At 44.8% G+C, this 13,913-nt stretch overlaps 1 protein-coding gene across 1 annotated transcript; it reads left to right on the top strand.

Moving 5' to 3' along the window:
* Positions 1-4,300: 4,300 nt before the first annotated feature.
* Positions 4,301-13,046, top strand: LOC109554175 (pregnancy-associated glycoprotein 1-like). The gene is made up of 9 exons (XM_070782898.1): positions 4,301-4,353; positions 5,433-5,583; positions 6,580-6,697; positions 6,796-6,914; positions 8,110-8,303; positions 9,248-9,358; positions 10,886-11,027; positions 11,114-11,212; positions 12,897-13,046. Exons 1-9 carry the CDS (start codon positions 4,301-4,303, stop codon positions 13,044-13,046), a joined length of 1,137 nt encoding a protein of 378 aa, XP_070638999.1.
* The last annotated feature ends 867 nt before the right edge of the window (positions 13,047-13,913 follow it).

Raw genomic sequence — 13,913 nt, 5'->3', positions numbered from 1 at the left:
AATTTAGAAAGACGGTAACAATAACCCTGTATACGAGACAGCAGAAGAGACACTGATGTATAGAACAGTCTTTTGGACTCTGTGGTAGAGGGAGAGGGTGGGATGATTTGGGAGAATGGCATTGAAACATGTATAATATCATATATGAAATGAGTTGCCAGTCCAGGTTCGATGCATGATACTGGATGCTTGGGGCTGGTGCACTGGGACGACCCAGAGGGATGGTATGGGGAGTGAGGAGGGAGGAGGGTTCAGGATGGGGAGCACATGTATACCTGTGGTGGATTCATGTTGATATATGGCAAAACCAATACAATATTGTAAAGTTAAATAAAATAAAATTAAAAAAAATAAAAATAGAAAACCAATACAATATTGTAAAGTTAAAAAATAAAATAAAAATAAAAAGAAAGCATCACTATGAACAAAGCTATTGGAGGTGACGGAATTCCAGTTGAGCTATTTCAAATCCTGAGAGATGATGTTGTGAAAGTGCTGCACTCAATATGCCAGCAAATTTGGAAAACTTAGCAGTGGCCACAGGACTAGAAAAGGTCAGTTTCATTCCAATCCCAAAGACAGGCAATACCAAAGAATGCTCAAACTACCACACAATTGCACTCATCTTACATGCTAGTAAAGTAATGCTCAAAATTCTCCAAGCCAGGCTTCAGCAATACGTGAACCATGAACTTCCAGATGTTCAAGCTGGTTTTAGAAAAGGCAGAGGAACCAGAGATCATATTGCCAACATCCAATGGATTATCAAAACAGCAAGAGCATTCCAGAAAAACCCCTAATTCTGCTTTACTGACTATGCCAAAGCTTTTGACTGTGTGGATCACAATAAAATGTGGAAAATTCTGAAAGAGATGGGAATACCAGACCCCCTGACCTGCCTCTTGTGAAACCTGTATGTAGGTCAGGAAGCAACAGTTAGAAATGGACATGGAACAAAAGATTGTTTCCAAATAGGAAAGGAATATGTCAAGGCTGTATATTGTCGCCTGCTTATTTAACTTATATGCAGAGTACATCGTGAAAATCCTGAGCTAGAGGAAGCACAGGCTGGAATTAAGATTGCCAGGAGAAATATCAATAACCTTAGTTATGCAGATGATACCACCCTTATGGCAGAAACTGAAGAAGAATGAAAGAACCTCTTGATGAAGGTGAAAAAGGAGTGTTAAAAAGTTGAGGGAGAGGGTGGGATGATTTGGGAAAATGGCATTGAAACATGTATAATATCATATATGAAATGAGTCGCCAGTCTAGGTTTGATGCACGATACTGGATGCTTGGGGCTGGTGCACTGGGACGACCCAGAGGGATGGTATGGGGAGGGAGGAGGGAGCAGGGTTCAGGATAGGGAGCACATGTATACCTGTGGTGGATTCATTTTGATATATGACAAAAGCAATACAATATTGTAAAGTTAAAAAATAAAATGAAATTAAAAAAAAAAGCTCAACGTTTAGAAAACTACAATCATAGCATCTGGCCCCATCACTTCATGGCAAATAGATGGGGTAATAGTGAAGACAGTGGTTCACTCTTTTTTTCTGGGCTCCAAAATCACTGCAGATGGTGATTACAACCTTGAAATTAAAAGATGCTTACACCTTGGAAGGAAAGTTGTGACCAACCTAGCCAGCATATTGAAAAGCAGAGACATTACTATGTCAACAAAGGTCCATGTAGTCAAGGCTTTGGTTTTTCCAGTGGTCATGTATGAATGTGAGAGTTGGACTATAAAGAAAGCTGAGCCCTGAAGACTTGATGCTTTTGAAGTGTGGTGTTAGAAAAGACTCTTGAGTGTCCTTGGACTGCCAGGAGATCCAACCAGTCCGTCCTAAAGGAGATCAGTCCTGGGTGTTCTTTGGAAGGACTGATGTTGAAGCTGAAGCTCCAAAACTTTGGCCACCTGATGCGAAGAGCTGACTCATTTGAAAAGACCCTGATGCTGGGAAAGATTGAGGGCAGGAGGAGAAGGGGATGACAGAGGATGAGATGGTCGGATGACATCACCAACTCAATGGACATGAGTTTGTGTGGATCCCGGGAGTTGGTGATGGACAGGGAGGCCTGGTGTGCTGCGGTTCATGGGCTCACAAAGAGTTGGTCACGACTGAGTGACTGGACTGACCTGAAGTTGTTGAATAGAGTTTCAGATTTCTTTCCTGTTTTTCTTTTGGTTTTTTTGGTTTTGTTTTGGATGAGGAGTATTTTTGTTTTTCCTTAGATTATATTCCACTCTGAATGTACAGTCATAATTCTGAATTTTAAAGCCATTTAAGTAATGTGTTCTTATGGGCAGCTAGTCCACAACTTGATGCAATTAGATTTATCAGTTTTGTTCTCTATTTGTTCAGTTCACTTCAGTCACTCAGTCATGTCCTTCTCTTTGCAACGCCTTGGACTGCAGCTTGCCAGGCTTCCCTATGCATCACCAACTCCCAGAGCTTGCTCAAGCTCATGTCCATCGACTTGGTGATGCCATCCAACCATCTCATCCTCTGTCTTCCCATTCTCCTCCTGCCTTCAATCTCTCTTAATATCAGGATCTTTTCCAATGAGTCAGCTCTTCCCATCAGGTGGGCAAATAATTGGAGCTTCAGCATCAGTACTTCCAGTGAATATTCAGGACTGATTTCCTTTAGGGTGGACTGGTTTGATCTCCTTGCAGTCCAAGGGACTCTCAAGAGTCTTCTCCACCGCCATAGTTCAAAGGGAATATATGTGTGTCATTTGTCAGTGACATCATATTCCCCCTGTTGGGATTTAACAACCAAAACTGAATTTAAACAATGTGCAAAAATGAGGATTAAGTCACAGTGCCTCATCTACATACACCTGGCAACAGGACATGCTCCTGTTTTATTCAAGGGACAGGCATGGATAGATCTCATGCAGGAAGAGGCCCTTAAAGTCCTGGATGAGTCATTAAACATGATTGTCTTTACTTTGGCTACCACAGCTGTTTTGTCTTTTTTGATTGGGAAGACATTTCAAAATTATTTTTTTGTATGTTTGGTTTGGCAGACAAAATTTTTCATGGCATAGACCCTATGGGGAAATTATATCAGAAATATATCCATTTATCTTCAGCACTTAAATTCATTGGTTTGTATGTCCCTGATGATCTTTCTTTATAAGTAGAAAGGAAACACACATGTTCAGTATGCATTCAGTCTCTTTGTAAATCAACCAACATGAATTAAATTCCTTTCTGTTCACACTGCACTCCCAACTCTAGGCCAGAAATAAAAACTTGCAGAGACTGAAGGCTGATTCCAGCACATCGCTGTGGAGATTTGGTTCTTACTGTTTTTTCAGGAAAAAAAAATTAGTTGCTAACACTAAAATCAGTAGATTGTACATAAATATCCCGACTTCTGACTTCTCTTGAAAGCATGGCCAACTGGCCTGCTTTCCAGCATGGTTGAAGTGTAGGAAAGGCTGCTCCCAGTGGTAAGGCCTGTGCTGCCCAGGGCCCAACATGGCAACCTAGTCCTAGTATCATTTCTTTTGCCTCCTGGGGCCAAGAGTTTGTGAGAGCTAGACTGCTAGCACTCTTAAGATAAAGACTAGTTTTGTCTTGATCAACTTTGACTTTGAAGCCTTTAACCCAGAACCAAGCACACACTTCTTCCTTGTATGTTTTTGGATGATATAAAATATATTGTGGATATGACATTTCTTCCAATACTGAAACCATGCAATTGAAGTACTGCTCTGCCCTAAATCTTTGACGCAGACTGGCATCATAGGTGCCCCTGATGTCTGCCATTAGACCCACTAACTAAAGCCAGTTGTATGTCCCTGGGCTGTCCCTGAAGTCTTCACTTTGCCATTTGACAACTTATCTTCCTAGCAATCTCCTCTCCAACAAAGACAGCAATGCATATCTCACAAAGCGGCTAGGAAGATGACATGAAACCAAGAATGTCGAGCATGGCCCCTAGCATCCATTTTCATGATGTTCTTAGCAGTTTTTCCTCCAAGTAGTCAAGGTTCTCCATCTTTGTAGATGTCCATGAAGATCAGTTTGATTTTCCAGCCCAGCTTCAAGGAAGAGATTACAGTTCAATTCTCTGTATTCTGAGAAGCTTCAAAGTCCACTCGCCAAGGACACTGATGGAGGTAAAGATTTTATCTTGAGATTTGTGTTTTTTCAGATCTTTTAGTGGCCTAAAGGGGAAAAGAAGGCATGTCAGAGCATATATAACTAGGGGCTTCCAGTCACCACTACATGCTAAGAACCTGAACTTCCCTGAGTACTTGGAGCCAGGAAAGAAGTATGAAGTGGCTTGTGCTCCTTGGGCTGCTGACCTCCTCAGAGTGCATAGTCATGTAAGTATGGGGACTGTAATCCACATCATATTCCTTTCTCGAATTTTTCTTTTCATCTGATTATTCTTCCACCCATCAGGTTTAAAAGGGAATGGAATATATCCCTACAGTCTTAATGTTCAACTCTTACTTATTGATAAGTAACTTGCTATAGGAACTGTGGATCCCAAGGGTCTTGGTGTAGATTTGCATGGTTGCACAACTCTTGGGGTCCAGTCATCTCATGCTCTACTGAAAATAGAACTCCTTGCAATTGTTCAGTGCACAGTCTATGCAGAATTAGGTGTGGTCCTGTGGAATAGCACTTTTCTATATTTTATTCAACATGTCTTCTTTTTTCCCTGGATACTTCAGTGTGTATATGTCTATGTCTGCATCTCTGTATCACTGTCATTTATCTCTCCATCTCTTTGGAAGTCTCTGTGAGTGTATTTCTCTCTGTGCGGTTTTCTTTTAATTTTTCATTTGACTCATCCTTCCTTCTCGAGCCTCTAAATTTTCCTAAATTGTTCCCTATCTCCTTGATTCTTCTTTGAAGTATCAATTCTCTTTCAACTGGAGATAGATACACTGTTTTATATACACTGTTTCATATCTGACAAGCAGTGTGACCCAAGCCAATTCAGAAACCTCTTGCATTTCAAACTGCTCCATTGTAAAAGAGGATAAGAGTCCCCCTTCTACCTCCTTCCCTGAGCTTCTACGAGAAGGACACATGGGATGGCAACAGCAATGCTAATGGCTGTCATTGTTAAGACTTCTTATTTCTCATGTACCTTATATCCATCACTTCACTTATCCCCAAGATGTCCTATTTGGAGAGTTTGAATTGTTGCATTATACCATTTTACCGAGGGGGAGACTGAGACCCCACATGGTCATATGGCTTACCCAAGATTGCAGAAAAGAACCTGTATTCAAACCTATGTCTTTACCATAGTATATGCATAAAATTCTGATAATAAGGTGACTCATAAAAATGATTGGAAAATACACAGGGCCATTACAATGACAATATACCTTAACACTGACAGCTAATTGTAGCTTCTTTGTTTTCTTTGTCAAATGCTCAATGAAAGAATACCTCTAACAAAAGTGAAGACCATGAGAAAAACCCTCAGTGAAAAAAACATGCTGAACAATTTCCTGAAGGAACAGGCTTACAGACTGTCCCAGATTTCTTCTCGTGGCTCAAATATAACTATTCATCCCCTGAGGAACATCATGGATGTGAGTGTATTGGGGATGGTGCTCCACAGCACCCCCTGGTGCTCTAGCCTAGCACTGGGGCTCATCTGGAGGTGCCAAGTGGGATGTTGAGGTTGGGACTCCTACAGGAGGCAGAAACCCTGGGAAACAGGGACCCCACCCAGAGAAGAAGGAACTCTCATCCTCAACTCTTGGTCTTGGTGACAGGGCCCGGCAATGACCAGGTGGCAGGTAAACATCCATTTCTGTGTCAAAGATGTGTCATTAGTTTGAGGGAGATTGTTCCTTCTGAACTAAGTGAGCCGCTCAGTCACAGATGAAGAGTGAACCATTACTGATCAAAAGGTAGAACCAACCAACTGCTAAGCAATTGTGAATCCCCAGGCAGAAGAATTCAGCTTCCACAGATGCAAGAACCACAGCAGTAAAAAGTTACTGAACCTGTATTCCATGTAAGGCCATAAGAATCTAACACTGTGGTTACTGTATTTAGATTTTAAAAACGGGCTTATTTTGTCTTCAAGAATGCCCATGACAGCCTGAGAGATAGGCAAAGAGTAAATACATGTCATGAAAGGGTCATCTGTGTGATGTTGATTGGATATCATCTGAGTTTAGAGAGAGTGGCTGACGTTGATCAAGAAGGACCTCCTGGAGAAGGGGATGCTGAGGCTGGGTTTGAAGAGACTACAGAGATTCTCAAATGAAGGCACCAGGACTCTCCTGGGTGTCCAGTGGTCCTGGATGTTCAGTGGTTATGCCTCTGGGCTTCCAATGCAGGAGGTACCACTTCAACACCTGGTCATAGAATCAATATCCTGCATACCATGTAGCACAGAAAAAAAAAAAAATATATATATATATATCAAATGCAAGCACCTCTGTGATCAAAGGCTTTGAGCTGCACAGTGATTCAAAAGTAATCCCAAGAGATGTGTGACACCCAGAGGGAGGCAACAGTGTGGGAATAGAGAGTAGCCAGTTCTGCACTAACCCACTCCCTCCTTTTCCCTGTAGATGGTCTATGTGGGTAAAATCACCATTGGAACACCCCCTCAGGAATTCCAGGTTGTCTTTGACACAGGCTCATCTGAGTTGTGGGTGCCCTCCGTCTTTTGCCCCAGTTCAGCCTGTTGTGAGTACAGACACCCTGTACCCGGACCATCCTTCATTTGCCCTGCTGCCCTGTTTCCACCCTTGGCACCTGATGACATTCATCTCTTGTGTCTGCAGCTACTCACATTAGGTTCAGACATCTTGAGTCTTCCACCTTCCGGCCTACCCAAAAGACCTTCAGCATCACCTATGGATCTGGGAGCACGAAGGGATTTCTTGCTTATGACACCGTTCGGGTAACGTGTAAACAGAAGCTGAGTCAGGACTGGCTATGAAGTGACCACTGCTTTCAAAACAGATGCAGGACCATCTGGAAGGACCCTTCCTAGCCTAACTCCCATAGATATTGGCCATCTTACCCACAGGATCCTGTCCCTGGGGAGGCAGTGCCCATGGTGACACACAAGCAAACAGATTAGCTAACCCAGAGAGTGACTTGAGGTGTGGACGTGCAGCTCCTCTGCCCATGAGCAGTTCAAAGTTCATTTTGCTGTGATCGAGAAGAGAGGGGAAAAAGCACCCACTTTCATATTCTGAGTCACTGTTCCAAGCACTTTAAGGTAATAACTGGTTTAATCCTGCAACAACCCCACACAGCAGGTGGTCTTATTAGCTCATGAGACATATGAGGAAACTGAGGTGCAGACAGCAAGGGTCTTGTTGAGGTCACACATGTGGTAAGAGGTGGAGCTAGGCTGGCTTTTCAGGATTGAAGTTGCTGTGGGGTGTTTGGGACAGGACAAAACTGATCTGGGGACCCTGGGGGCAGTCAAAGGATCAGGTATCCAGAGTAGGAAATTGGAGGCCTCAGATGTCAGGGGGCCTGATAAATGAGTTCTCACTCTAGGGGACCCTTGAGAATCTAATAAACCTATGGCCTGCCTCCTCGAAAGTACTTGAGTAGTTCCCTCTCTCTCTTTCTCTCTCATACATACTCACACAAATACACACATATCCCCAAAAGTGGATTACCCAGGCAGTAATTTCATAGAACCCTGCAAGCAAGATTGTGTTTTCAGCTTCTGTCTTCCTGGACAGATCCAGAATCCACAGTACCTTACAGAGAATGTAGTTCATTCCCGTCATTAGTTCATAGTGATGCCAAAGAGAAGGCTACCTTGCTCTCAACTCATTTTGTCCACAAGGTGGCACCAATCGGTCCAGGCCTGACTTGGTTGCCACACCTGTACAGAAGCCATGAGGCCAATTTGATTCACTCAGGTGGTGTTTTTCAGAGGGGAAGATGTTTTAAAATTCATAGCCTCTCTCAAATGGAACCCAAATTCCCTTCCCAGGTAGGTCTAACCGTCTATGGACCACCAAAGACAGAGCCCAGCCTGAATTCTCTGAGGATCTAATGGCAATGCACCCCAGCCCAGTCCTAGCCCCACTTCACATATCTGTAAGTGGGAACACTCTTCTCTCCCACAGATTGGGGACCTTCTAAGTACTGATCAGGAATTCGGACTAAGCATGGAAGAACACGGGTTTGAGGATCTACCTTTTGATGGCGTCTTGGGCTTGAACTACCCTGACATATCCTTCATAACAACCATCCCCATCTTTGACAACCTCAAGAATCAAGGTGCCTTTTCTGAGCCTGTTTTTGCCTTCTACTTGGGCAAGTAAGTCTGAGATGGACAATCCTTTTCTCCAAATTAGCTGTAACATGCTTTCAGTTCCATGAAAATTATAGAACACTTGATAAAGAAGTATCCTGAGAGATAATCTAACCCAGGATAACTATGGCCCCAGGGCCCTACCTGGATTCACCACTGGCTTTTATGAATAAATTTTTATTGGAATACAACCCTGCTCTTGAGCTCAAGATCAGTAACTTGGTATAGGGGGGTGATTGAGGGGGATGGCTAATGGAAGGCAACAGGAAAACTGTTGGAGGTTAAGGCTATAGGATTTGCTTATGAATTTGATAAGGAAGGAAGGAGAAGGATGGTGGATATCTTTCCTTCCTCATTAGCATTTCACTGGGAACCCAGGACCAGCTACCCAATTTGCAGGAGCCAGTGAAAAATGAAAGTGTGGGACACAAAACAAAAGTGTGGGACCCCTTGTTCAAGAAATATTAAGCATTTCAAGACAGGAAGAGCAGAGGTGGGGTCCCTTATGAGTGTGGGGCTGTTTGGACAGTAGAGTTCACAGGCCAACAGAGCCAACTCTGGGTGACATGAACCCACACACTTAGCACTTCCAGGCCTTGATTTTCCTGAAAAATAACAAGCTGGACAAGGGGAAAGTAAAAATGCTTCAGCACCCTGTCCTTTGAGGATATCTGAACATTCATGTAATAGGAGGTCCAGGGCCTCTTCAGAAGACATAGTGGGTGGAGCCCAGCCAGATGATTCAGCTTCTAACCTCCTCTGTGCCACTCATTAGCCAGTAACCGACCTCAATCTGGATCTCAATCACTCCTAGCCTCTATTTCTGCATCTGTAAATTGGGACCTTATTGGGTAGACAAGGCCTTGATGGGTAGACAAGCACAGCTCTCAGACAGTGCCATCGTTACTGTCCTCCAAGGATCAAGCCCCCTCTTCTCTCTACACATGCAGGGTGAAGGGCAGTGTGGTGATGTTTGGTGGGGTGGACCACCACTACTACAAGGGAGAGCTCAACTGGGTGCCATTGATCCACGCAGGTGACTGGAGTGTACACATGGACCGGTAAGCCTCTCCCTCTGAGGGTCAGCCCAAGTGATGCTCCCACTACTGTACATGGACACAGGCAGACACACACAAATGCGTTCTAAGACACAGTCACACATACATATACACCGCCCACAGCAACACAGACGGACACACAGACACATGGAAACACAGAAGCAGACACATATAAACATACACAGAGACACATAAAAATATGCATAGCTAGTCAGAGACACACACAGAGACACATACAAACACATATACATATATATAGATACACAAACAACCCATGGGTTCATAATCCCCAGGCCTTCTGACCAGGGCTCTGACCAGGGTTTTAAAAGGGTCCAGAGAGGTCTGTGCAGCTGGGAGAGGGCTGAACCCACTGCCCTATGAGGCATGGAGCATGGTTAGAGGACTCTACAGTTTGGTGTACAGAGGATCAGGGAGAATTTCACTAGCCTGGAGAGAGTTATAAGATGATCAACTGTCCAGGGCTACCTGGGACCAAGGAAGTTCTCAGTACAGATAAATGTCTGTTTAAAAACAGGGAAAGTCCTGAGCAAATGGGGAAAACTGGTCTCCTTAGGGAGTAGCTACCCAGCAGTGGAGAGAGGTTGGCTGCAGTCTTAAGACGTGAAAGCAACTAATTAAAAAGACACCCCACATACCTGGGAACACAGTGGGGCAGGGCCTATAATAGAGAATTAGGAAGGTGGGATCCAGGACTGACCTGAGGACAAGAGGCATACTTGATAGGATTCTGTGTGATACCCTCAAACAAAAGCTGACCTGTCCTTTGGAGTTTCTGTGGGCTAGTCATGTATTTCCTGGCCAGGGTCTCAGCATCTGAGCTGGTTGTAGGAGCACAACTGGGAGGAGCAGTGCTGGGAGACACCCTCTCCCAGAGGAGTTCCTCTCTCCCCCTATTATGAGATTCTGCTGCCACTGTGAATCTCCATCTTCACTCTGTGGTGGACCCGTTATTTGTTCCCCACCAGATACAGCTCTCGGATGGTTCTCATTCATTATTTTTACAGTCTTCACTCACTCATTCAACACAGAAACATTGTGCATCCACTGTGTGCCAGGCACTTTAGGGATGCAATGAGAATAAAACTCGCCCTCACATCTAAGAAGGCAGATGTACAAGAAATGACTCACCCACATAGTGAACTGTCATTTTGGTACATGCTAGACATGAGGAAGGGTCTACAGAAAGTGACCAAGACAGGAGACTGATAAACACTGGGAGAAATACTTCCCTGAAAACAATACAATTAAGCTGGAATCTGGAAGATGAGAAGAAATTTGCTAGTCAAAGGGCAAGGAGCCCTTCTAGGAAGGAAGACCAATTTGTGTCAAGGTGCAAAAGATCCTGGTGTATTCAAGTACTGCCTTCGAGGATGTCAAGAAAGGTGCTGTGTCGAGAGCAAAGGAAAAGAAGGCAAGAGACAAAGGGCTGTTTAGGAGACAGTCAGGAAGGGGGCAGCTCTGGGGAGACTCAGAGTGACCTTGATGCCCGCTTTTTCCACTGTCTCTCAGCATCTCCATGAAAAGAAAGGTTATTGCTTGTTCTGGTGGCTGCGAGGCCCTTGTGGACACTGGAACATCACTGATCCTTGGCCCAAGAAGACTGGTCAATAACATCCAGAAGCTCATCGGTGCCACGCCACAGGGTTCCGAGGTAAAGGGTCATGCCCCAGGGTCACTCCCTGTCTCCACACAAACAAGGATCTCCAGGGCCAACCTCTCTCTCTCTCTCTCCAACAGCACTACATTTCATGTTTTGCTGTCTATACCCTGCCCTCTATTATCTTCACCATCAACGGCATCAACTACCCAGTGCCAGCTCGAGCCTACATCCACAAGGTGAGGGGACAACCCTGAGGGGTGATTCAAAAATAGGAACTTGCAGGAACCCTTGGGCTGCTGCTGGGAGGAGGGCGCCTTCTGCAGGCCATGTCACACCATTGCAGATGCTGCTGAGCCCCTGAGCCCCTGTGGCTGGGCCAGAGCCTGTCACAAGATGAAGCAGTTGAAAGTAAAGGGCCGTCTGGGACATTGATCATCCTTAAATAAATGTGGAGATGCCACACCATGCTGGCATGGTGGGAGTCACAAGGAGAGGGGAATACTCAGGTCCTCGGTCCTCAAAGAGCTTCAGTTCAATCTGAACCCTCAGATCGATGAACACGGAAAGTCAGCTCTAGCAGTCCCTGAAATAGGCCATGTGACAGTGAGAATGGCTGGGACAGTCCCAGTGTGACGTCCCACCATAGGGATTAACAGTGTCCTTTCCCTTCTGGAAGTTTTCCTGGTTTGGATGATAAATTACATTATCACCCTAGTGCCATCTTCCCCTTGCTCTGGCCAGGTGCCCTCTTTGTAAGTTGGGGTACCCTACCCCTCTGTGGGAGGTTGGATGCTAAGGTGTTAAAGGGTGCACAGTGACTGCTCAGACCTGGCACAGGGTGGAGGCTTCATGTCAGTGCCCTATGGGAGTTGAGAGCTGGCTGATGGGCTCAAAGAAGGCTTTGAGGAAGAGAGCAAATTTCAGGCATTCTAAAACCACAAACTCATGGAGCTATACGGAGGGTTGCTTGGTTCTAGGCAAAACTGCCCTGGATTCCATGCAAATGGCATTCCAAGGCGCTCTGCACTGGGGCACTGGGGACTTACTAGGGGTGATGAGGGCTACGACTGACTGGTGGGGATGAGGAACCAGACTAAGTTACCCAACCAAGCCTGGACTGGCTAAAGAGGGTGAGTGTGGGCCAAAGGAGGCTTCCCAGAGTTCCTGAGTTAAGTCTTCAAGAACGTGTTGTGGGCACTGCTCTATTTAAGATGGATAACCAACAATGAGTTACTGTGTAGCACGGGGAGCTCCGCTCAGTTATATGACAGCCTGAATGGGAGGGGTATCTTTGGGACCAGGATACACCAATACATACGGTTGAGTCCTTTTACTGTCCACCTGAAACTCAGCTAAACTCCAATACAAAATAAAGTTTTTTAATAAAGTATGGATTGTGGGGATGCAGGAAGAGAACCGGCATTCTCTACAGAGAAAACAAGGAGCAGGAGTCAAAAGGGAAAAAACAGGGAGTGAGGAGAACTATGGACATGCTCGTTCTTTTCTAAAAATTATATTGAAGTGTGGCTGATCCTCAGTTTTGCCTTAAGTTCTGCTGCACAGCAATGTGACTCAGTTATACACATAAAAAATATATATTCTTTTTCTTATTCATTTTCATGTGGTTTATCACTGAATATTGAATATAGTTCCTTACGCTCTACAGTAGGACTTTGATGTTTATCATTCCTCTGTTTCCCCAACTCCCAGTCCTCCCCTCCCCCACAGCCTTCCTCATGGCAACCTCATGTCTTGGTCCTTTTTGGTTTTGGATGAACTCTCATATCCCCTGAAGCTGAGAAAACCCCTTGATACTTACCAAAAGAGGGAAATAAAGTGAAGAATTGTGCTGGGTCTGGATATCGGGGGAGTCACAGGTAAGAGCTCAGGCTGACTGGTGTGTGTCTCTGACTCCCCCAGGATTCTAGAGGCCACTGCTATCCCACCTTTAAAGAGAACACAGTGAGTACATCCACAGAGACCTGGATCCTGGGTGACGTCTTCCTGAGGCTGTATTTCTCAGTTTTTGATCGAGGAAATGACAGGATTGGCCTGGCACAGGCAGTGTAAATGCTTGGAGTGGTTCAGGAATCAGTAAGGCCGCTCCTAACACACACTCACTCACACTTTGAGCACTCCTGCCCAGGATGCTGGTGAACTGTATTTGGTGGTCTGCACACCCTATTCTCAGGAAAGAATAAAGGGTTTCACTCTTAATGGTGCTGAAACAAATGGGTGCCTCTGTTTGAGTCTGGAAGGTGTACAATGATCGGGAAGGATCTAGAACAAAGTCTGAATCACATTTGAGAGGAGACCACTCCAACTGGATTTACAGAAAGTGGAGACTCATTGAAATGATTCTGGGAATCCAGGACACAAGAATCAGAGCAAATACAAAAGTCTCAGTGACTGGAACCAAGAAATCAGAAGTCATCAGTTTTCTCTTTCTCATCCTCACTCTTTCCCTTCCTTCTTCTTTGAAGGTCTTAGCTTGACAAATTTCTTCCTTAAGGCTTCTACACCTAATATGGGAGTTAGCTACCTGCCTTGTGTTTTATATCCCGAAGGCATCTCCTAGTAAGGAAAGAAGCTTGGAGCCATCAGAGTTCAAGGGTGTTCTCTGAATGACCCACCTCAGTTCACATTTACAGCCCTAGATCAGCCATCCTGGCAGGGCCAGGGGTCCTATGATTGACTTTACATGGTCATTGGCCTGACCCAGCAGCACATATGATTGCAGTTTCCTCCAGCACTACATGACTGAAGCTGGGGAGGTGCAGCCCCAGGGATAGCGACTGACAGATGGTCTAAGCCATGGAAGAATTTGTGATGACCCACCAACTCCACCACCTCCTCAATCAGAGGAATTATAAGGGATAATGAAATAGACTCTTTTCATATAATCTCAGATGAACTTATCACTGGGCTTCTCCTCCA

Source organism: Bos indicus, chromosome 29 (genome assembly GCF_029378745.1).
Source record: "Bos indicus isolate NIAB-ARS_2022 breed Sahiwal x Tharparkar chromosome 29, NIAB-ARS_B.indTharparkar_mat_pri_1.0, whole genome shotgun sequence".
In the NCBI taxonomy this organism is placed as follows: Eukaryota; Metazoa; Chordata; class Mammalia; order Artiodactyla; family Bovidae; genus Bos; species Bos indicus.
The sequence above is the reverse complement of the archived record's forward strand: the minus strand, read 5'-3'. Positions and strand labels throughout refer to the sequence as shown.

Coding starts and splice junctions, on each gene's coding strand:
- LOC109554175 (XM_070782898.1), top strand. CDS start 4,301: ATGAAGTGGCTTGTGCTCCTTGGGCTGCTGACCTCCTCAGAGTGCATA. Junction 4,354..5,432: donor TCCTCAGAGTGCATAGTCAT/GTAAGTATGGGG, acceptor GCTCAATGAAAG/AATACCTCTAACAAAAGTGA. Junction 5,584..6,579: donor CCCTGAGGAACATCATGGAT/GTGAGTGTATTG, acceptor TTTTCCCTGTAG/ATGGTCTATGTGGGTAAAAT.